This window comes from Xiphias gladius, chromosome 23 (assembly GCF_016859285.1).
Source record: "Xiphias gladius isolate SHS-SW01 ecotype Sanya breed wild chromosome 23, ASM1685928v1, whole genome shotgun sequence".
Taxonomy (NCBI): domain Eukaryota; kingdom Metazoa; phylum Chordata; class Actinopteri; order Istiophoriformes; family Xiphiidae; genus Xiphias; species Xiphias gladius.
Window position 1 is genome coordinate 17,409,389 of NC_053422.1, and position 20,901 is coordinate 17,430,289.

Sequence of the window (20,901 nt, forward strand, 5' to 3'; positions counted from 1 at the left end):
TTATTTATTGTATGTTTATTACAGGTAGAACTTTTTGAAATTAAATTTAACACAAATTGCATAACAATCAGTAAGGTGAACTCCAAAATAATCAAACAATTGTCTGACAAATAAAGGTCCCAAGGGTTTATTAAACTTGTTTATAGTTTGAGAAAGGTTGGATTTTGACATGAAAATCGTTTTTGGTCACTTTTTTTTTTTTTTTTTAATCTGATAACTTAGAAGGGGAGTAAATATTGATTTAATATAGTATTTTATCATTTAAAGTGAGATTAGGGACAGAGGTCTGACCACAGTGTCTTGTACGTTGTGTGGATTGTCCTGCCTGGCTTGCCGTAGACAGGTAATGGTATCCTAGCAACCCAAATACAGACATCAAAACCGTGGGGCAGTGGTTTAAAGCAACAAGTAATAGCGAATAACTTCACCGGCCTCATATACTTTATCTTTAACGCGAAGCTACACATGCTTGTGTGGCTAGCATGAAGGAAAAGATGGACCAAAACTCATATCCTCGCATTTATGTGGAGAGAACTCTGGCCCTCATTAAACCAGATGCCATCCACAGAAGTGAGGAGATTGAAGACATTATCCTCAAATCGGGGTTCACTGTCTTGCAGGTCGGTTTGACATTTCTTGTTCTAAAATGCGGAGTTTGACACAAGAACATGAACATCTCTGAATTACAGTGCTTTCAAATACAACAGATGTTTCATGCGTGAAAATTTACAATGTTCACAACAGACACTTTCAATCCTCGGGGTGTGCGGTATTGTCTCAGGAAGGGGTTGATCCAGCTCATATCTGATTTGGGGTTTTGTGAGACACTTTGTATATTCGCTTTTCAAGATGCTTCTACATAAACAGATAAATCGTTTCCCCCATTTGGCACAGAGCCTCGCCGATACGTGACATTTTTGGCTGATTTATCGCACATATATTGTTATCTGTGTATGTGTTTACGGTTATGTAACAAAAAGAACTTCAGCACAGAAAAGCCGAAGATATTTTTTGAGGCAATAGAAAAACAGTTTTACCACTATATAGTTTGTCCACCAGAGAACGCTGGCAATGTCCTGCTCAGCACACATGGTCACATTTCACACAAATTTAAGTGATCTCTATCAATTTTTTTTTTTTTTTTTTTTACTGTTTAAAAAACAGTAATAGACGATAAATGACCTCCAAAATACAGTATCAGTTGGGAAAACACTAGAAACAATAAATTGATATCATTTTTGTTTTTATATCAAAATGAAATGATTAGGAGTTGTATTTTTATGGTGCAGCATTCTCCAGCAAATCTGGTTTTAAAATTAACTGCATACTTTTAAATTATTGCTTATACATTGAATGCCTTGTGAATAGTCTCAAATATTTCCCTGGCGGGCACCACCTCACTTATGTCTGTGCAAATTGCTCTTTACTCGTCTGGGCAGTTTGAGAATGATAAATTATACATTCTGATCCCCTAAATTCGATTCACCTTTCTCCACACATCTCACTGAGTGTTCAATACTTCATCCCTGTGGCAGAAGCGGAAGCTGCAGCTAAGTCCAGAGCAATGCAGCGACTTCTACGCAGACCACTATGGAAAGTTCTTCTTTCCCAGTTTGACTGCCTTCATGAGCTCTGGCCCGATCATTGCCCTGACTCTGGCCCGCCACAACGCTATTGCCCACTGGAAGTCCATCATAGGGCCTGTCAACAGCACCAAGGCTAGAGAGACTCACCCAGAATGGTCAGTTTGATAACTTGTAAGATGTTAATTCAGACGTTTTGTCTGTTTTTCTTTTTTTTAAATACATAAAATGTATAACAATGAAAGGCCTTTTCACTGAATCACTGCCTAGGAAGGCAAGTGGGGTGTACATACAAACAAGCCTTGTGATCTATCCCATAATGTCATACATCATATTTAAGTTCCTGCTAATGAACTTGTTTAGAAACAGCGACTGGCAAAAAAAAAAAAAAAACCCAAAAAATCAGACAGTCACTATACTTAAAAATAGGAAAATTAATGACTATTAATTCCCCTATCCAAAAAAAGATGTGCACGTCTCATATACAGTATATTATTATGTAAGCACAACCACATTATGGTGTCACAACACTTGCATATTTCTGTGATATGGCGCCAATGCTATGGTCAGACAGACTCAGAGAGGGAGCGCTGTGTGATGGACACATTATGTTCAACAAAATAATAATGTTATGGTAAACATACTGTTTACATTCTCTATATGGTTTTGAAAAACTACCCATATCATAATATTGTCTGTGGTTTGTGAATCTGATATTTGCTCATACATACTGTATGTAATTCATTGTGATTCTGGGCCCTAGCCTCTGACTATTATGAGTTATAATTGTCAGAGTTTAGGGCCCAGAATTATCATAAATTATGACATACAGTACATAGTTCACCATGTCCGATGAATGCAGATCATCCTTTGATTTGGTATCATTATTGTTGTGTTTATCTAAAGTAGACTGGTAGATGTTCATGCTCGTGACAGCCCAAGCAGGAGTATTTATATGAAAGTGCTGTGCTTGTTCCCCAGCCTGAGAGCAAAATATGGCACCTCTGACCTGAAAAACGCACTCCACGGCAGTGAGTCATGTCATGCAGCTGAGAGGGAGATCAAATTCATGTTCCCAAACTGTGAGCAATACACACACTCAAACATACTGTTGTTCATACAGAAATGTGGCATTGAACACTTACGATTCTGTACCTGACATGCTTTCTCTCTGCAGCTGTAATAGAGCCCTTCCCCTCAAGAGAAGCGACCGAAGAATACCTGAGCAGGTATGTAAACCCAACTCTGCTATGTGGACTCACTGAGCTCTGCAAGCACAAGCCACACAACCCCTGTGTAAGTATTCAGTGCTCAATATTTTGGGATTTACAGATGGAAAGATTTAGTCATTAGCCATTATTTATTGCCATTAATATTACTGTTATTATGTTGTTTGCTGGTCTTGCACTTGAGGCCCATGAAAGATTGTAGTCCATTTTCCTGCACTTTTGTTTACAATAGGTTTGGCTTGCTGACTGGCTGATGAAAAACAACCCAAACAAGCCTCAAATATGTGATGGAGTCATTATGGAAGAAGCAGAATGACAATATGGAAAAGGGGAAGAATTTATAAGCCATGTGTTCTTTTTTAACACTTCTCTAAGGGGTGTGACTTGATTCATAACCTGAATTACACAGGTTTACATAAGAGCACTAACAACTGGTCCTAATAATTGAATGAATCAAATACCTCAGATTTGTTTAGTTTTTAATAAAGCATCCCATCCCACCAGACCCAACATATAGTCTTGAATTGCCTAGCAAATAAGCCAGGGAGTTAAAAATGTTACATTAGATTTACTGAACATGATTGGACTGAATGAATTGGATGAGTTGTATGACCGGAGTTGAGATGAGAACCTTAACTAAGTTGGAGCAAACACTCAGTTAAATGTTTTGGTTTAGAAACTTTGACCAGCTTCATCTTATATTGCTCTTCTGGAAGTGGTTCACAAACACAAAATGTATTATTGTCAAAGTACCTACAATTGTATATGGCTGTCTAACAAATGTTACTGAGCATATAAAGTATGTAATTACAACTGGTAAAATGAGCATTACAATGTTTTATTTACGCATTCACAGCAGTTTGCATGGCAAACAACAGACTGATTATGTAAGAAAATATTCCCAAAGACCTGTGCAATAGTACTATTGTGTGTTTTTTGCTAGTTTTTCACGAAAAAAAAACATATCTATTGTAATCATTGAGACATGGCTGGGAGTTTAAATCCGTCTCTAATGGTCATTTGAGAATAGATCGATTGGTCTGCAGTGTAATATTATTGTAGCTTTTTATATATGTAGTTCCAAACTCATTCTCTGGACAGAGGGCTGTAATACACTATAGAGCTGACAATTATTAGAGAGGCTCTGGTCCCTGCGGCCCGCACAGGATAAGTGGGTATAGAAATAGATGGACGGAAGATCAATCAAGTGAATGGTCAAACAGACAAAAATATTCCAGTTAATTTCAAACTGTGCATTCCCTATTATCTACTGGATTTTGAAAAAAAACAAAAAAGGAACAACTTGCAATGCATTGCAGTACAACACAGCGAAATATGACCTCTTTGACAGTCCCAATAAAAACTGCATATAAACGCAACAAAATAGTGTTTATTGCGAGCCTGCTGCACTTTATTATGTATTTGATTTCACTATTTTATGGTTTCTCTGTTACTTACCCAATCCATGTTCAGTATTTCTCTTAAACCTGGACAATAGTCACAGCATGAAATGTCCATGTACATATAAAGGGCTTAGTGACAGCTCCTCATGTACATTATTCACCAATAATGCATAACAATAATAATTTGCATTTTGGACATTTTCCCACACACTGTCCGTTGTTTTTACACGTACATGGATTGCACTACTGTTGAATTTGGCTACATAGTTGTCAAATTCGGAATGAATTGCAATGCAAGTCAGACGAATGTTAAGAGCAACGCTTTGAAACATTATTCGACACAACATATTAGCTGTGTCGAGTTGAAATAGCCGAGCAGTGGACAAGTCATTTTTATTAGAAGCAGAAAATGTACCCTGAGTTCCTTCCTGTGTGCTACGGGCGTGAACATCTTCTGTGAAAAGAAAGCAGCGCGAATGCAATTGGCCCGCGCCGCGAGTGGCAGCAGCGATCCTCCAATCAGATGTCGTCATCGCCGAAGTATGTTTTTTTTTCTGCCGGTTCTAGAAAACCAACCACGAGTTGTCGTCGTGTGGGAGAATCCATCTTGAAGAGAGCTCTCCGGTTGTGAGACCAGTAAGCAGGTTTTCGTACTACTTTAGCCTTGGTTTATTTCATTATATTGTCACGTAAGTACTGTGATCGCTGTAGTCTTTTCGTTATTTTTTTCTCTCGGAGGTAGATTAAATATGTTATTAGTAGAAAATAAGTCAGGAGTGCGGCTAGCACGGCCTCTGCATTACGTAACTGTGAATTTGAGTTGTACAGTGTAGGCTTGGTTTATCTGTGCGATACAGATGGTTACACTTTTCTAATCTCTGGCTCTAACAGAAATGCACTTTAGATGTTGGGTGGTTACTGTGTTATATAAGTAAACGTTACTCTGTTGCCGTTTGCTGGCACTGGGCTACAAATAAGGCTTTCTATGAATGTGTGGAGCGCGATTGTGCCGGCCAAAATGGTGGGAAATGCATGTATTGGCACCATGTAAATGGCGAAGCATGCACGGCACGATGGGTTATATAATCACCGTGGTTTTCTAAATGTTTTTTTTTTTCACCCCCTTTGGCTGTAGGTACAATAGTGCAAGATGTCCGAGACAGAGCAGCAATATATGGAAACATCGGAAAACGGCCACGAAGTCGACGATGACTTCAACGGAGCCGGCCTCACCGAAGAGGGGAACGACGGCAGCGCCGTGAATGACTGCGGAGAGGGCGCGGGGCCCGAGTCGGACGGGAATTCGCAGAACGGCGGCACGGAGGGCGGCCAGATCGACGCCAGCAAAGGCGAGGAGGATGCGGGGTGAGTCGAAAATGGCATAACGCGTGTCTCTGGTGAAACCGACAATTATAACCACTCTTGGTTTGCCATGTTTCTTTGTTCAGCCGGCCTTTGTTGGCGCCATGTGCAGAGTGGAGGGGGGATGGGCGCTTGAGCAGAGATCAAATTTAACATGTATTGGCTTGGATACGCGGTGTGTGCTGTGGTCGTATAGCGATTTTCATTATATCGAATTAATGTTGTAAAATAGCCCGAAGCTATTGCAACTGTAGCCTGGCTTCATACGTCATTGGGTCAACAGATGTTCTGGAACAGTGTGTACATTTACACCCCCCTGCCCAACAACCACCCCCACCCCCCCTCCACGGCCATAAAGTTGGAGTAGCAGAACTGCCTGTAATGCTGAACGAGCCCCTTTGCCTCTGTCTGTGTTTAGGAAAATGTTCGTTGGTGGTCTAAGCTGGGACACAAGCAAGAAGGATCTTAAAGATTACTTCTCTAAATTTGGCGAGGTGACAGACTGCACCATAAAGATGGACCAGCAGACAGGCCGGTCAAGAGGCTTTGGCTTCATTCTTTTTAAAGATGCTGCCAGTGTAGACAAGGTGAGTGGGGAGGCAATTATGTTGGAACTCTAGTGTGTTTACAGGGTGGTCAGTTTTTCAATGTGTTCTTATTTTTTCATTTTATTTTATTTTTTTTAAGGTTCTTGAACAGAAGGAGCACAGGTTAGATGGCCGACAGATCGACCCAAAGAAGGCCATGGCCATGAAGAAGGATCCTGTCAAGAAAATCTTTGTAGGAGGCCTCAACCCTGACACTTCAAAGGAAGTCATTCAGGAGTACTTTGGGACCTTTGGAGAGGTAAGGCATTCACAGGATTTTGTCAGTTTTTTGTTTGTTTTCTTTAAGTCGATGAATGGTTATGATACTGACTGCTTCAAACGTTTATTTTTCTCTTTAGATTGAGACAATTGAGCTTCCCCAAGATCCAAAGACAGAGAAGAGGCGGGGATTCGTATTCATCACATATAAAGAAGAGGCTCCTGTCAAGAAAGTTATGGAGAAGAAATACCATAACGTCGGTGGAAGCAAGGTAATAGCATAGCACACATTCTGCACATGGGGGGAAATAGGTATAATGTACAGTTTGATAATTTTTTTTCTAAAAGCCATTTCACTCTTCAATGTAATGTGTTCTTGTGTGGTGTTCCAGTGTGAAATTAAAATAGCCCAGCCCAAAGAGGTCTACCAGCAGCAGCAGTATGGTGCCCGTGGATACGGAGGACGTGGCAGGGGCCGTGGAGGTAATGCACCTTTATGTTCATACCAACTAAGTCATTCATTATAACCTACATTCAATGATAGATATAAATTTGTGCAGATTAACTGTCTGGGTCCAGAGTGCTGGAGAGTTGTGACAAAGGCTTCACCTGTTGTTTCTAGGCCAGGGCCAGAACTGGAATCAAGGCTACAATAACTACTGGAACCAGGGATACAACCAGAACTATGGCTATGGACAGCAAGGCTACGGATATGGCGGCTATGGCAACTATGACTACTCTGCTGGTTATTACGGCTATGGGGGTGGCTACGATTACAGTAAGCGATAAGTGCCCCCAGGGAAAGAAAAAACTTTATTTTCTTGGTCCTCCTTGTTGTACAGAAGAACTCAGTCCCTTTTTCTCTTGTCCTCCAGACCAGGGCAATACAAGCTATGGGAAAACTCCAAGACGTGGAGGCCACCAGAGTAGCTACAAGCCATACTGATCACACGTAGTGCAGGTATGCATTTTTGCATCATCCGTGGTAGTATGAGAACATAGCTGTAACCATTGGTGCCTTTTTGACCCCAAAGATCTCCATCTACTTTAAATCCATTCAAGCATTGTGGGTGGGTTAGAGTAGGTCGTGTTGTGAGGTCTGTGATCATTAAAGATGGATTCATTCCACCTGTCAGCCATCTTAAAATGCATCTCTACAAACACTACTTGATCAATAAGGGTTGAGTTGGTGGTGGTTGAGAACAGGAATAAGGACCGTTCCACCTTTCACCAGGGTGCTACGTGTAATAGCTAGCGGTCGTGTCCCCCCCCTCCCCCCAAAGTGTGTCTGTCCATTCACTGACCTGTCAAACTCATTCATGCACCTGTCTGTCTCTGTGTAACTGCATGCCATATTTGGTTTATTCTCAGTAACGTTAAGCACCGTGTTTTTCTCTTAAGGTCTAAAGTAAATAAGAAAAAGAGATCCATGGTCTGACCACAGCGAACATGGGCTCTGGCTTTTCCTTTGGAGTTGGCAGAAATTTGGACTCATGCTCCATTTGTACAGATCAAGTGAGGAACTGGGGAAGCAAATGTCACTTTTCCACTTTTTATTTTATATTGTTTTGTGTCCATTTACATTTCCAGTGATGGAAGTGTTATTTTTACTGTACTTTTTGGTACCTTTTTGAATCTAATGTATTGTATGGTTGTATTTTTACATGTCTACTGGATTTACAGATGAGCAGGAGCAAGAGCTTTTAAAGCTCAGAAATAAAACAAGTTTGCTTTTTTTTTTTTTTTTTTTTTTTTTTTTTTTTGTGGGTGTTTCTAGACCTTTAGTTATTTTCTCTCGTGCTGAGTGTTGGATGCGAGTTGCATGGCTTCAGATGTGGGGTGAGGTAAAATAAGGGATTTAAACTAATCAAAGGGTTCATTGTAAGCGTGTCAAGTGAATGTTTGCAGATGGCATAGTAGACGAAGACAACCAGCATTTTTTTTTTTTTTTTTTTTTTTTGGCTTTTAAGGAGATTCTTCCCTATCATGTCTGCAATTTTAAGTGGCTTTACTAGTGTTATTCAACTGAACGCAAGCCTGTTAATGTAAGAGGGTACTCCCTCTCTCACTGGAAACTCATTCCTCTAGTGTCTTGGGCAAATTGGTAGAAATAAACTTTTGGTTTATATTACACATGGATCTTTTTGTTATTATTTGTAAAGTTAATGTTAAATGTTTTGTACTGTTAAATGGCTTGCTTGTTTTGTCTTGGGTAATGTTAACATCTCTACGGATGCCTCTGTGGGAAAGGGCTTCACTCCCTGCAGGATTACTGGCTGAGTGTTAATACCCACCCCACTAGATGTGAAACTGCGATACTTGAGCATTTTTGTGAATGTGTCCAGGAGTTAAAGATAGTGGTCTGGTAAGTGCTTATCTCAACCATACTGTGTATTGAGAACATGTTGCTGATCAGTGTTATAAGCTGGGGCTAATTATTTTAAATATTGCTACTGTGGGTAAAAGCATAGTCAAAGAGCCGGGAATTACCGTATTAAGTCTTTATTAGTTTCTTGATTTGATTTAAAAAAACAAAAAAAAGAGTCTTTATTGAAGTTCATTAGTGTCATGTTATCATCGGTCATCTCCCAGGTGATAAAGATGTGCTGTAGCTGACATCACATATGATTACCTCCACTTGGTTGAATTTCATCAGAGAGATGACTGTAGCTCCTCATTCTACCATAAATTGGTACTGAACACCTGGGGGGGGGGGTCAGTTTTAGGTTTTACGGCTCCAAACAAATCATAGTGCAATCATCCTTCAGTACTGTCTACTGTCACTGGTTTTATATTCCCTAGATTTAAGCTCTGATGTAAACATTTGCTGAGGCAGTTATGTCAAACTAATGCATTTCAAAAACAAAGTGACCTTGTCCCACAGTGGTAAGTGTTGAGTCCAAGGCGGCAACATGTTCTGCCAAGCGAAATGACTGAACTTGTTTGATCTACTGGAACCTCAAGTATAGACATTCATATCTCTACCTCTGACCTTTATGAATGTGACCATCTGACAATGTCTGATGCAATTAAAAGTTTTTCTACAGGTTTAACAAACCTTAGATGTCTTCCTTTTCCAGTTTAAGGTCATTGGCTTCCATGTCTGTGAGAACAAGAAAATTTATTCTGAATTTAAATTATGAATGTGTGAAAAGAACTCTTACATCAAGGGTTATGTGTTAAGTACAACAGTACTTAGTATACTATATTATAACATACATACAATCCTCTGGTAACAGCTGTAGTGTAAAGGTGGTGTTTCTGTAATTAACCTGTGAGGATGCGGTCAATACATTGCACCAGCAGTTCTGCATCCTCCACACTGAAGCACATAGGAGGTTTAAACTTCAAGACATTTTCCCAGGGGCCATCTGTACTGACACATATTCGATCTTCCTCTTTCAACCTAATATAAAAAGGGACATTAACTAAGATCGCAGGGCACCACATGGCTGAGAAACTGTATACATGAGAAACAAAGGCAGTGTCTCATTTCCTGGCAGGTAAAAACTGGTAAACTATAACCATTAACTACTGGATTGCACTGTATTCCTTTACCTCTTCACCACCAATGCTGCTGTTTCTGTGGCAGGAGTCCTCTGTTCTCTGTCTGTAACCAGCTCAAGGCCCACAAACAGTCCTACACCTCTAAAAAGAGAGAAACATATTTATATATATATATATATGTATACATATATTAATAGTTATGTTGTGGCCTTATGCTAAAATAATTTAATTTTTGCTAATTTATTAAAAAGAACAAACATCACATTGACATAAGTGTTCAGACCCTTTGCTATGCCACTTGAAATTTAGCTCAGGTGCCTCTCATTTCTCTTGATCATCTTTGAGATGTTTTTACACCTTGATTGGAGTCCACCTGTGATCAATTCAATTGATTGCACATGCTATTGACAGACACGTCTAGATAAGGTCTCACAGCTAATAATGCATATCAGAGCAAAAACCAAGCTGCGAGGTTGATGGAACTGCCTGCAGGGCTCAGAGACGGGATTGTGTTGAGGGACAGATCTGGGGAAGGTTACAAAAAATTCTACTGCAACATAGGTTCACAAGAGCACAGTGACCTCCATAATGCCTAAATGGAAGAAGTTTGGAACGACCAGGACTCTTCCTTGGGCTGCCTGCCTGGCCATACTGGGCAATCAGGAAAGAAAGCCCTTGGTAAGAGATGTGTGTGACGAAGAACCCGATGGTCATTCTGGCTGAGGTTCAGAGACCCTATGTGGAGATGGGAGAAACTTTCAGAAGGACAACCATCACTGCAACACTCCACCGATCTGTGCTTTATGGCAGAGTGGCCCGACGGAAGCCTCTCGTCACTGAAAGACACATGGAAGCACTTAAAGGACTAACTGGCATCAATTCTAAGCGTCATGCAGCATCCTGTTGTGGGGGTGTTTTTTCAGCGACAGGGAGACTAGTCGGGATTAGGTATGATGAAGAGAGCAAAGTATAGAGAGATTCTAAATGAAAACCTTGTCCAGAGCCATCATGACCTCAGACTGGGCCAAAGGTTCACCTTCCAACGGGACTATGACCCTTGCACATATCCAAGACAACACTGGAGTGGCTTAGGCACAACTCTGTGAATGTCCTTGAGTGCCCAAGCCAGAGCCCTGATTTAAACCAAGTTGAACAACTCTGGAGAAGCCTGAAAATGGCTGTACCTATCCAACCTGACAGAGCTTGAGTGGCTCTACAGAGAAAAATGGCACAAAAAAACACCCAAATCCAGGTGTGCTAAACTTTTTGCTTAATAACCAAGACTCAAGGCTGTAATTGATGCAAAAGGTTTTTTTTTTTTTAATTAGCAAAAACTTCTAAAATTCAGTTTTTGCTTTGTCATTATGGGGTATTACGTATAGGTTGAGGGGAAAGAATGAATTAAAACAATTTTAGCACAAGGCTGCAACATAACCAAATGTAAAGGGGTCAGAATACTTTCTGATTGGACTGTATAATGGTAGGAAAGACAAGACTAAATGAAACTGGTTAGATTCTATTGCTGCTGCAGTTTCAGGGCAGGTTTCACTGTCATGACTTACTGGGACACTTGATCAGCAGGACACATTGTTAATGTTATTCCGAACACCCATGCTTTTCCTGAAGTGATGAGTCAAGATATCTGTTGTGAGGCATGATGCACGTCATGATAATCAGCCAAGTTATGCAAGAACACCTGTGTGGATGTACCAATGGGCTGTAGGAGTTTTAATTAGTGTTGGCAGTGAAATAGTCGTATTAGGCGACAAAATCTTAAAGACAGCCAGACTGTATCAATTAATGATTTATCTGTTGAAACTGATTTAATGCCATGGTCTCTGACAATATATTAGAATTAGCCTTTTGAGTTTGAATAGTCGGAGTGCGCTAGTAACTGCATCCTTACCTGACATCGCCAATTATTTGATGTCTTGTTTGTAGCTTAATGAGCAAATCTTTAAGATGTGCTCCCACTCTCATGGAGTTTCCTCTTAGGTCCTCCTCCTCTATCACATCAAGGACTGCCAGGCCGATTGCACACGACACCGGATTCCCTCCAAACTGCATGATGTTAGACAGAACTTTTATTTCATCTCAGCGAGATGTATTCTTAACAAAGTTTCCAAAGAAATATTTTATTACACTTTGAAAAACAGAATTTTTGCCTCTTATTTATTTTTTTTAAAGAGCTTCTCGTCATTTAACTGACATCAATTCAGTGATGATAATCGTACTTGTTATATCACATTTTACTCTGAAGGTCATTTATGTTATATTATAAAGATGGTGAACTTATTCCTGATTACAAAAATCGCTTATAGTATAGTGTCACCGTATTGAAGTACTCCACTCCATTGGCTGTGAAAGCTCCAGCTATCTCCACAGTTGTTGCCACACATGCCACAGGATGCCCATTGCCCATCGGTTTCCCCAAGGTCACTATGTCAGGACAGAAACCCTCTCCCTGCAGCTGGAATGCCCAGAAGTGACTTCCCACACGTCCAAAACCTGTCTGCACCTCGTCTGCCACAAACACTCCACCAGCTGAGCGCACATATCTACGGAGACGGAGACGTACCATGTCACTGTTATTGTATGGGCTGTACAAAAATATAACCTGAAAACTGAGTCACTACTCACTCTGCAACTTTAGCTGAGTATCCTTGGGGAAAGATGATTTGTCCTCCAACACTTGGCAATGATTCAGCAAAGAAGGCACAGATCTTTGTTGATAAAGGTAGTAAGTAAGTGGCGTAAATGTTTTGCATTGGTTATGTTTATTAAAGTATTATTCTGAGTGCCTTTGCATAATAGTAAGTATTTTGAATGTGACTTATTTTATTCAGGCTGCATGGAATTGTTTTAAGGTGTACCTTACGGCCTTTCCCATGCACCTCCTCTATTAGGTCTTTCACGGTATCAGCGTATGCTTGACCTGGGTTGGGATGATTCTCTCTATATATGCCTCTGTAGGTGTCTGGTAAGGGTGCCTAGGCAGATGAAACACATTCTTTCAGATAGGCAGGAGTCCACTGTCTGTCGGCAGTCTGTATAATGATGGTCGTATAAATTTACAAACCACATGAACCCATTCTTTCTGTCCTGCCAGTTTCCGGAACTTGTAAGGACTAATGTCGATGAGGGACATTAGATGCCCGTGGTATGCACTAGTATAAAAGAAGAGTTCATTGTAATTGATAAGCAAGTGTATTTTTCAGAGGGTGAATGTGTGGCATTAGAACACAATACTTACTGGTCAAGCACAATGACATCATCATGTTGGGTGTACTGCTGTGCCAGGCGTAGGGCAAGATCATTGGCCTCTGAACTGTCAGAAGAACCGATCTAAAATCACTGGAAGAGTACTCCACCAATACTATTCTGTGGGGACAGAGTGTGTTGAAAGGCATTACTTACCCAGAGTTAACAAAGTAGAAGACACACAGTTTCTCAGGCAGAGTGGCAGCCAGGCGGTCTGCATACAGGACTATGTTGTCGTGCAGGAATCGTGAATTTGTGTTCAGGAGGTCCATTTGTGCTGTTGCAGCCTTCGTAATGGTGGGGTGACAATGGCCCACTACAACAGAAAAAAATCGATATGTTTGCCAGTGGGAGAAAGGACTGCAATGAACTCAATTCATTAAGGGCAACAGATATGGACGTTGCACTGGATGATGATTGTTTTACCATGATGAACGTTACTGATGCAGTCCAGATAGCGCTTGCCATTTTCATCGAATAGATATTGTCCTCTTGCTCTTACTATTTTCACAGGGTCGTCTGAATAAAAGAGTCTACATGACTGCCTGCAATCGAAGGAATTATTACGTGTCAGTATCCTTCGTGCACACCCTGCAAAGCAGCACACTGTGCACAACAAAGCAGGCATCATGAAAATCAGACAATGCCAGTCAAGATTAATTTTAACATACCCGATTAGTCTCTTCCTCATTGCGAGAGTTTCTTCTTTCCTGAGTTTTTGAAGAGCCATAACTTGTTTGGTTTCTCTGTGTTTAACGAACACTACACAGCGGTGAAGGAAGTGAACAGTTATCACGAGTAGTTTACAGGTCTTGTGTCTAGACCTGGTTAAGTCAGGTTAATGTGAGGGGAAACATACGGGGAAACGGACTTAGACACCGGTTTATGGAATTGTTTTGCTGGCTCGTCCTGACATCCACCACGCATGCGCCAATGGTGGCTTTGGTTTTACTTAACGTTAGCTTAAACTTAAGTTCTTTTCCATTGCAGATAAAGGTAGGATATCTAAATTACACATGTATTATATCATTATGCATATATCAGAGAAAAACTGCGTTTACATGTCGCTAATACTTTATTTTGTCAATTTTGATTTGCTGCTGTCACTTTATTTAGAAGGGACTAACGGTGGGGCAATTAATGGGACAGAGACGTGAAAAATAACAAACATTTGTTGCTAAACATTTTGTGTCATTTGGGAATACGTGAATAGAGGTCATATTGGAAAAGCATGCGCTATGTAAGTATTTCGTGCTTTCCCCCAATTACGATTTTTGAGGCAGTGTATTAAAAATACCTCTGTATTGGTATCGTCCAAAGGCTATAAATACTCCGCTAGACTGTGCTCCGTCCGGTGCACTGTATGCAGCTTCGGTTGCTAAGGAACCATTGAATGCAGGTAATACATCAGGACAGCTGTAGAATGCTAGCGTGCAAACGGGCTGCCTAATCAAGCTAACGCTACAACTAATTTAGGTGTACATTATCGACCCAGCCTAAAAATGTATTGTCGCCCCTTTTCATATTCTAGTCTAACGAGTCGTGGCTACAGATGCGTAAAATGACAAGCTATTACCCGGTAGCAACCAGACCGAATATAAGCAAACTAATGCTAGTAACGTTAGTTAGGGCACTTGTTTCCTATCAGCTAGCTAACAGAGCCGGCTAATAACTTGGTGCTACGCGGGCTGCATCGTGTCGCTGAGCTAGCTTACTATATACTTTGCCCACCAGCTGAAGTCGCTATCCGATTTAGCCAGTAAATCGAGCCTCGTGTTAAGTCATACATGACCAATGACAAACAGTTGGCCGATAACTAACGTTGGAGACAACATTATAGATTTTTGGAAAACGTTTTCTTTCGTTTTAATTTTTTTTTTTTTTTTTTTTTTTTTTTTTTTTTGAGCGCAAGCTGCGCAACACTGACTTAAACTTATTTGTTGGTTTGCACGTTAGCAAAGACGGAAAGTATCCTTAAGTCTGAACTACATAACTAACCTAACTAGCAGCCTTGAGCAGTTGTGGTAGATGTGTCTCTCGTCGTTTTGAGAATGTTATATCATTAATTTGCAGTAACGTCAACATTAAAGTTCCTAGGTCAGATTGAAAAAGCGACGTTTAAGTTTTAAATCAGATGGTTGTTGACACCAATGCTCTTGGTTGTTTCTGAGCAAATGGAGTCATTCTGTGGGGTTCAGATCTCCTCTTATTTGTGGCTGTTCCACATGATAAGGTTCAGCCTGTGCCGGTGAAGTAGCCTCTCCTATGGCATGTGGAACTAGGCTAACAGTGTAGCACCATGTTTGCCACAAGGAGGAAGGCCCTGGAAGCTACATCTGACTGCCAACTGCAAGTGTTGAGAAAAAAGTCTCTTCCATTGGCAGGACTCTAAACATCGTCAAGCGTTTCAATTCGGATTAAGACACATAACTTGAAGTTGATGCAATTTATGCATCAGATCTGGTTTGATGTCAACATTAAGTGTACTCTAGATTTTTGGTGCCCTGCACTTCTAAAGAGCAATGCAAAGGTTAAAAGGCCATGTTACATTTTATTACCGCAGATAGAGATAACATGTCTTTCTGTTTTAGTTTCAAGTTGAAATTCACATTATTAAACTGTGCAAAGGTTTGCTGGGATTCCTTACATGAATCACTGCAGATTAATCTTCAAAGATGTTTGGGGATTTAGTAACCATTAAATCTAAAAGCTAACTCTGTGCTATTTGCATACAATGAAAATGTCTGAGGAATGCGTGTTAATGAAATGGACACGCAGGCTGTCTTGTGGTCCTCTGCTGTCTGGGCACATCACACCATTTTTGGCTTTGCCTTGGTAATATAAGCCCTTAAAACCTGGTCACTATTCTTTTGTCCCCCTTGCAAAGATACTATGGCATTCTTCCAACCCCTATCCCCATTCATTTTTCACTCACTTCCCCCATCTTTTCACTCTTTTGTATCTCCCTCCCCCTTCCATTCTCTTCACAGCTCACAACTCTTGTCATTTGTGTTTATTGGACCTAACTGACTTTGATTGCCCAAAGGGTTTTCACTTGGGTCGTATTTAGCATTTTCTTTGAAATTACACTAGTTCTATTTGAAGTCCCAATAAGAAGTGGCCATGTTCATTGTGCATGATGGAATGTGAAGTGTTTCTTTGTTCTGGGTCTCCTCACATTCATGTGTCTCTGCCTTTTGTGAACATGAACTTCTGCGTCTGTCTTTCATGTGAATGGAGCAGCATGTAAATCTGAGCCTAGGTCTCATAGAACATTTTAAGCTGAACTGTTCCTCTTACTGTGGGCTTTTACACATAAATTATACCATGCTGAAGAGAAGTCCCCATGAGCAGCTTTTATACTTCTATACAAGGCCTGGCATATTTATAAGCTTCTGTTAATTGAAGTGCTTTCTCTACAATGTGTGTGTGACCAGTTTCAGTTAATCGTTGACATTATTTCATAAGGCACCCTTCTCATCTGTCCCTCCAGGTGGCATAAAGATGATGGTGGCATAGTGAGCAAGCGGGTCAGTCTGGCTGGTTGAGGTGTGGAGGGGACACCACAAACCAAGCCAGGATTCTGACTAATAAAATTTCCACTGCCCTCAGTAAATCTCCTCCTCACCCATGTCTATCCCTGGATTGTAGCTACAATTATGGTGACGCTCATCACAGAGCAGCTACGTAAGCAGAGTCTGGAAGAGCCTTATCACAAGGCTTTCTCATTCAATGTGAATGTGGTAAGTTGGATTAAAAAAAACTACATTGTGCCTTTATTTTTTTTTTTCCCCCCTCGATTTGTCTGAATTAGATTTATGTTGTTTCTATTTTAGTCATTGCCTGCAGTGGGCTCCAGTCCCACTGTCTCGTGGAGTGCTTGTAGATCGAGACAAGGCAAGTGCATTGAATTAAGTGCAGTATTTACAATCTATCAGTAGGAAAATCTGTCTCATATCTGTCTTTTGGAATTTTCAGAGACCATCTCAGCTACAGCTACACACCCATCATCCAAAGCCAACTTTCTGGATGATTCCTGTGGACTTGACTCCCTATGGCCTCCCTCCCACTCTGGAGAATGTCTCCAGAGAACGGAGGTTTCCTTCACAGACAAGGCTCTCCAAAGCTCACCTCCGCCACCACCTCCAAAACGCCACTGTCGGTCCCTTTCTGTTCCAGAGGACCTGTCTCGGTGCCGCTCCACCTGGCATCCTAGTGCATCCAAGGTTTGGACACCAGTCAAACGTGTCTGCCAAAGTGGAGGAGCATCTAGTTCAGGCTGTGGAGCAAGCTCTTTGCCACTTTGTGGTCCGAGTTCCTCTTTTGCCTCTTCCTCCCTTCACTCATCTTCTAGCCCTACCTTCTTTAGCTTAGCACTGTCCTCTGACTCCCCACTACCGTGGAGCTTCCCATGGGACCCCTGTGACACACTGAAAGGAGCCTGCTCTGCCTCCTATGCTACTCCTTCCTCCTGCTCCTCTTCACCGGCCCCCCTAATTTCTCACTCAGTGCTACAGCGCTGCTTCTCCCTCTCCCCTGTGCACACTGAGGAAACCTCTGTTGTGCTCCTGCCCCCCCAGCCCTCCCCTGCTTCTGCTCTGACATATGGCTGTTCTGGCATGGAGCACCCAGCCCTGTCCCCATCTCCCACTTCAGCCTGCAGTACACCATCTTCCTCTAGGCGCGACCTGCATCCAGCACTGCCGCGGTGCCACTCACAGCCCTGCGACATGCGCAAACCTCGCTTGAAGAGGCGCCATGACCCAGATGTTCTCCCCTACCCCAGGCCTGGCCTTGACTTCAGCAAGATGACACAGGTGAGCAAGATAGTGCAATAGGCTATCACGGTAGGTAGTTGCTGTCAGTGTCTTTATATTGGTGCATATATTGAGATATACAGTTTGTTGTATCAGTAAGTAATAGGCGAGCCTCAGTTTGCCCACTTTTTTTCTGTCCAGAACTTGGAGGGCAATAGTAGGCCTCTGGCAGCACCCTATCCCCAACAACTCTGGCTCAGCACAGTTAAGCTTGACCCCAATGCCATATGCTCGCCTCATTTGAGACTGGTGGGATCATTACTGAGAAGTGGGCCCCCTAGATCTGTTTCCATATTCCTTTCTCACTCACATCAGTGCAGTCAGGCTTGGTTTCTGGGCTGCGTTGTTTTTTTTTTTTTTGGGCAAAACAAAACAACGCAAGTTGACTCATACATAATGAGACTTGTCACAGGTTTCCCTGGTTGCAAGTGCTCAATAAAGCAAAAATAACAAACTAACCACTTTGGATTGACATCAGAAGTTCATAAAGGCTTTCCAGGCAAAATTCTTAAACCTTAAATACAGACTTATAGTGAAAATTTCGAATTATTATTATTTATTATTATTATTATTTTTAAGTAGTTAATAAAGTTAAAGTTTACTCCTCACTTATTTTGTGCTAATATGTCACTATGATAAACCACCCAGTACACACTCAAAGCTATGCAGCAACTTTGTTGTTGCATAGCATGTTGGTTTGTTGGCACTCTTGATGCTTGCCTACACATTGTAATCTGTGTGGGTCAAATAGTCAGGTAGTCTGTTTCATATTTAACGCATTTCACAGGATTAAATGACACCAATGTAAATGACGACATTTAAATAAGAATCTCGAGGTTGCAGTGTTAATGGTGTTTAAGCTGATCCTTTTCAGATGTCGGCCAGGTCACACATATGCCAGTCAAGCCCTTTTAACTCAATCAATTAGTCCATACTTAACCAAAGAAACAGCCATCCATGCAGACTTCCTGGAATTGCTAGTGATGTTATTACTGAACCACCTTTTATTTTATTTCCTTTGTCTGGAGCTTTATGAAGCTGATAATTCGGCTGCATTAATTAGCATTGAGAATCAGACTGATGCCCCATTTTTGTGAGGTGTTTTGCCACATGTTTAATGTTAGTATTGTCACATGATACTCATGATGCTGCTTTCTCCTGTGTAGATTGGTAATCGTGAAAGCCTAGTGTGTGGTAAAGATGGCTGCATAGTTCCACTGTCTTCCCAGGCAGAACAGCTCTCAGCCTTCTCCCCTGCCGAGTTCCTGGGACGAGCCAGCATTGGGCCACTAAGTGAAAGTGAAGAAGACGAGGAGGAAGAAGATAAAAGAAAAAGGACTGCAATGGATGGAGGAAAAAAAATTGTTTTTGAAAGAGACTGCACAGAACTGGACTTGAACCTTATAGAAGAAAACTGACCACTCGATGGTGCTCCCAGTGTGATTACTGCATACATAACCATGTTAAGCACACCAATAGGCTTTGTCTACTCTTCTGGCAGATTCCTTTGGAACGTGCTGCCTTCCTAAGAGTTCATAATCAAGAACCAAGCAATTAAGGTTATCTAATATCAAATTACAATGTTATGATTGTAACATTTGAGCTAATTCATTGTTCAACATCTCACTAAAATGTCAGTGCCTGCCTATTCAACACTCAATAGGGAAGTGTGCATGAGCAAATAAGTGAGTTTTCATGCACACAGAATTTTGGCTAATATTTCATATTGCTACAAGTCTTAATTAGCGCTAACCATTGGTATGCATCTTGATATCCTTACATATCCTTATCAAAGAACACTATATACTGCAGTAAATGGAATATTCTTAATTTTTCCTCATAAGTGATTCGAATACACACTAAAGGCAATAGCTAAATGGGATGGAGGTAAGCATTCCTCAGTGCCCCATCAGATACTGGTGCGTAGACAGTCTACGTTAGTGTTTGGGTCTGTGAACTTGGACAAGTGTATGTGAGCTGGTAAAGCTGGACAAAATGATTCCATGTGTAGGTCAAAATAATATGCGAGTAGACCAAAAAATACAATACTATCCATACATAAATGCTCTCCTGTACATCAAAGAGGATACATTCCAAGATTTTGCTGCAGTTCTTTAAATCCCTCACACTGACTTTTTTTTTTCTTTTTTCCCTCCTTTTTTGAAAAAAAACCCCACAAAAAACCCCTCTCTTACTGCTGTTGTCATCGATTTAGCTTGTCCTTTTGGCGCAACTCTACATAATCAATGGGAAGCTTTTCCTGTGATAGGAAGGATAGCTCACCCTTCTTGTTCATATGTTTGTTTTTTCCTGGAGTTTTTGAGTTTTCTCAATTGCTTGGACATTAACAGACCTTTTCAGCAGTCATACTGATGATACTGTAAACTGACCATGCCTTAAGCTTAAAATACAGAGTTTTTGGTGCTCTGGTCTTATTTCACAGCCAGACATTCTTGCAATCTCCATTTGCGCTGATTCAGATATTTTTGAACAGGTGGCACATGCACTATTATAGTCAGTTGAATAACTGACTCGATGCTGCAGCTGGACTTCATAGGGCACAATGAAATGTACTGTACAGTGGTTAGAGTGAGTACACACGTCGAGCCAATTCTGAGTGTATGTGACAAAGGTGGTAGTGATGCAAATGATTTGGTGGCCTTTCAGCAATGATTTTTCATGTGTTTTCAGATGGAAATATTCCTGTTGCACAATTTATGTACAAATAAAATTTAATAGAGAATGATATTTTTTCCAAAAGGTGTCTTGTCTTCCATTCAAAAATAATTTATCCTGCTTGTAGTCAGGGACCAATAGAATATTAGATTATTTCGTGACCTCTAGTGGCTGAATTCAGTATTATACTGATTTTGCTTAGAAATGTAAAATATTTAGTCCATTCTAACTTTAACAGCGGTTTTTAATGCAAAGAC

At 40.9% G+C, this 20,901-nt stretch overlaps 4 protein-coding genes across 8 annotated transcripts; 3 read left to right on the forward strand and 1 right to left on the reverse strand.

The window, feature by feature from the left end:
• Positions 1-364: 364 nt before the first annotated feature.
• On the forward strand, positions 365-3,654 carry nme5 (NME/NM23 family member 5). Of its 2 annotated transcripts, none has more exons than XM_040120347.1 (5): positions 365-620; positions 1,536-1,741; positions 2,565-2,665; positions 2,761-2,879; positions 3,045-3,654. In XM_040120347.1, the coding sequence occupies exons 1-5, from the start codon at positions 483-485 to the stop codon at positions 3,126-3,128; spliced, it is 648 nt and encodes a 215-aa protein (XP_039976281.1). In that variant the 5' UTR covers positions 365-482; the 3' UTR covers positions 3,129-3,654. The 2 variants fall into 2 exon arrangements, with proteins under 2 accessions (XP_039976281.1, XP_039976283.1); XM_040120349.1 differs by having other exon boundaries at positions 2,761-2,812.
• Positions 3,655-4,751: 1,097 nt separating this feature from the next.
• hnrnpaba (heterogeneous nuclear ribonucleoprotein A/Ba) lies at positions 4,752-8,514 on the forward strand. Of its 2 annotated transcripts, none has more exons than XM_040119301.1 (9): positions 4,752-4,851; positions 5,351-5,580; positions 5,996-6,164; positions 6,265-6,423; positions 6,524-6,655; positions 6,776-6,866; positions 7,006-7,161; positions 7,259-7,344; positions 7,785-8,514. In XM_040119301.1, the coding sequence occupies exons 2-8, from the start codon at positions 5,366-5,368 to the stop codon at positions 7,327-7,329; spliced, it is 993 nt and encodes a 330-aa protein (XP_039975235.1). In that variant the 5' UTR covers positions 4,752-4,851; positions 5,351-5,365; the 3' UTR covers positions 7,330-7,344; positions 7,785-8,514. The 2 variants fall into 2 exon arrangements, with proteins under 2 accessions (XP_039975235.1, XP_039975236.1); XM_040119302.1 differs by having other exon boundaries at positions 4,809-4,904.
• A 371-nt stretch (positions 8,515-8,885) lies between these two features.
• Positions 8,886-14,057, reverse strand: phykpl (5-phosphohydroxy-L-lysine phospho-lyase). The gene is made up of 13 exons (XM_040119300.1): positions 13,823-14,057; positions 13,578-13,696; positions 13,308-13,467; positions 13,144-13,218; positions 12,970-13,057; positions 12,764-12,880; positions 12,531-12,613; positions 12,223-12,448; positions 11,797-11,951; positions 9,942-10,031; positions 9,656-9,789; positions 9,442-9,486; positions 8,886-9,086 (listed from the first exon to the last, which is right to left on the reverse strand). Exons 1-12 carry the CDS (start codon positions 13,879-13,881, stop codon positions 9,443-9,445), a joined length of 1,350 nt encoding a protein of 449 aa, XP_039975234.1. The 5' UTR covers positions 13,882-14,057; the 3' UTR covers positions 8,886-9,086; position 9,442.
• A 23-nt stretch (positions 14,058-14,080) lies between these two features.
• Positions 14,081-20,703, forward strand: LOC120785037 (protein FAM53C-like). Of its 3 annotated transcripts, none has more exons than XM_040119304.1 (5): positions 14,081-14,147; positions 16,645-16,894; positions 16,988-17,048; positions 17,130-17,968; positions 19,135-20,703. In XM_040119304.1, exons 2-5 carry the CDS (start codon positions 16,811-16,813, stop codon positions 19,384-19,386), a joined length of 1,236 nt encoding a protein of 411 aa, XP_039975238.1. In that variant the 5' UTR covers positions 14,081-14,147; positions 16,645-16,810; the 3' UTR covers positions 19,387-20,703. The 3 variants fall into 3 exon arrangements, with proteins under 3 accessions (XP_039975238.1, XP_039975237.1, XP_039975240.1); XM_040119303.1 differs by lacking the exon at positions 14,081-14,147 and adding an exon at positions 14,477-14,550; XM_040119306.1 differs by lacking the exon at positions 14,081-14,147 and adding an exon at positions 14,477-14,550 and having other exon boundaries at positions 19,198-20,703.
• Positions 20,704-20,901: the final 198 nt, after the last annotated feature.

What these genes read in the sequence shown, in the direction of transcription:
- nme5 (XM_040120347.1), top strand. Translation starts at nt 483, where the DNA reads ATGAAGGAAAAGATGGACCAAAACTCATATCCTCGCATTTATGTGGAG. An exon ending in CAAATTCATGTTCCCAAACT is followed by an intron (nt 2,666 to 2,760) that starts GTGAGCAATACA and finishes TTCTCTCTGCAG; the next exon opens with CTGTAATAGAGCCCTTCCCC. An exon ending in ACAAGCCACACAACCCCTGT is followed by an intron (nt 2,880 to 3,044) that starts GTAAGTATTCAG and finishes TGTTTACAATAG; the next exon opens with GTTTGGCTTGCTGACTGGCT.
- hnrnpaba (XM_040119301.1), top strand. Translation starts at nt 5,366, where the DNA reads ATGTCCGAGACAGAGCAGCAATATATGGAAACATCGGAAAACGGCCAC. An exon ending in AAAGGCGAGGAGGATGCGGG is followed by an intron (nt 5,581 to 5,995) that starts GTGAGTCGAAAA and finishes GTCTGTGTTTAG; the next exon opens with GAAAATGTTCGTTGGTGGTC. An exon ending in TGGGGGTGGCTACGATTACA is followed by an intron (nt 7,162 to 7,258) that starts GTAAGCGATAAG and finishes CTTGTCCTCCAG; the next exon opens with ACCAGGGCAATACAAGCTAT.
- phykpl (XM_040119300.1), bottom strand. Translation starts at nt 13,881, where the DNA reads ATGGCTCTTCAAAAACTCAGGAAAGAAGAAACTCTCGCAATGAGGAAG. An exon ending in AGAAAGAATGGGTTCATGTG is followed by an intron (nt 12,881 to 12,969) that starts GTTTGTAAATTT and finishes TCATCTGCCTAG; the next exon opens with GCACCCTTACCAGACACCTA. An exon ending in GAGTGGAGTACTTCAATACG is followed by an intron (nt 11,952 to 12,222) that starts GTGACACTATAC and finishes AACATCATGCAG; the next exon opens with TTTGGAGGGAATCCGGTGTC.
- LOC120785037 (XM_040119304.1), top strand. Translation starts at nt 16,811, where the DNA reads ATGGTGACGCTCATCACAGAGCAGCTACGTAAGCAGAGTCTGGAAGAG. An exon ending in TCTCATTCAATGTGAATGTG is followed by an intron (nt 16,895 to 16,987) that starts GTAAGTTGGATT and finishes TTTCTATTTTAG; the next exon opens with TCATTGCCTGCAGTGGGCTC. An exon ending in ACTTCAGCAAGATGACACAG is followed by an intron (nt 17,969 to 19,134) that starts GTGAGCAAGATA and finishes TCTCCTGTGTAG; the next exon opens with ATTGGTAATCGTGAAAGCCT.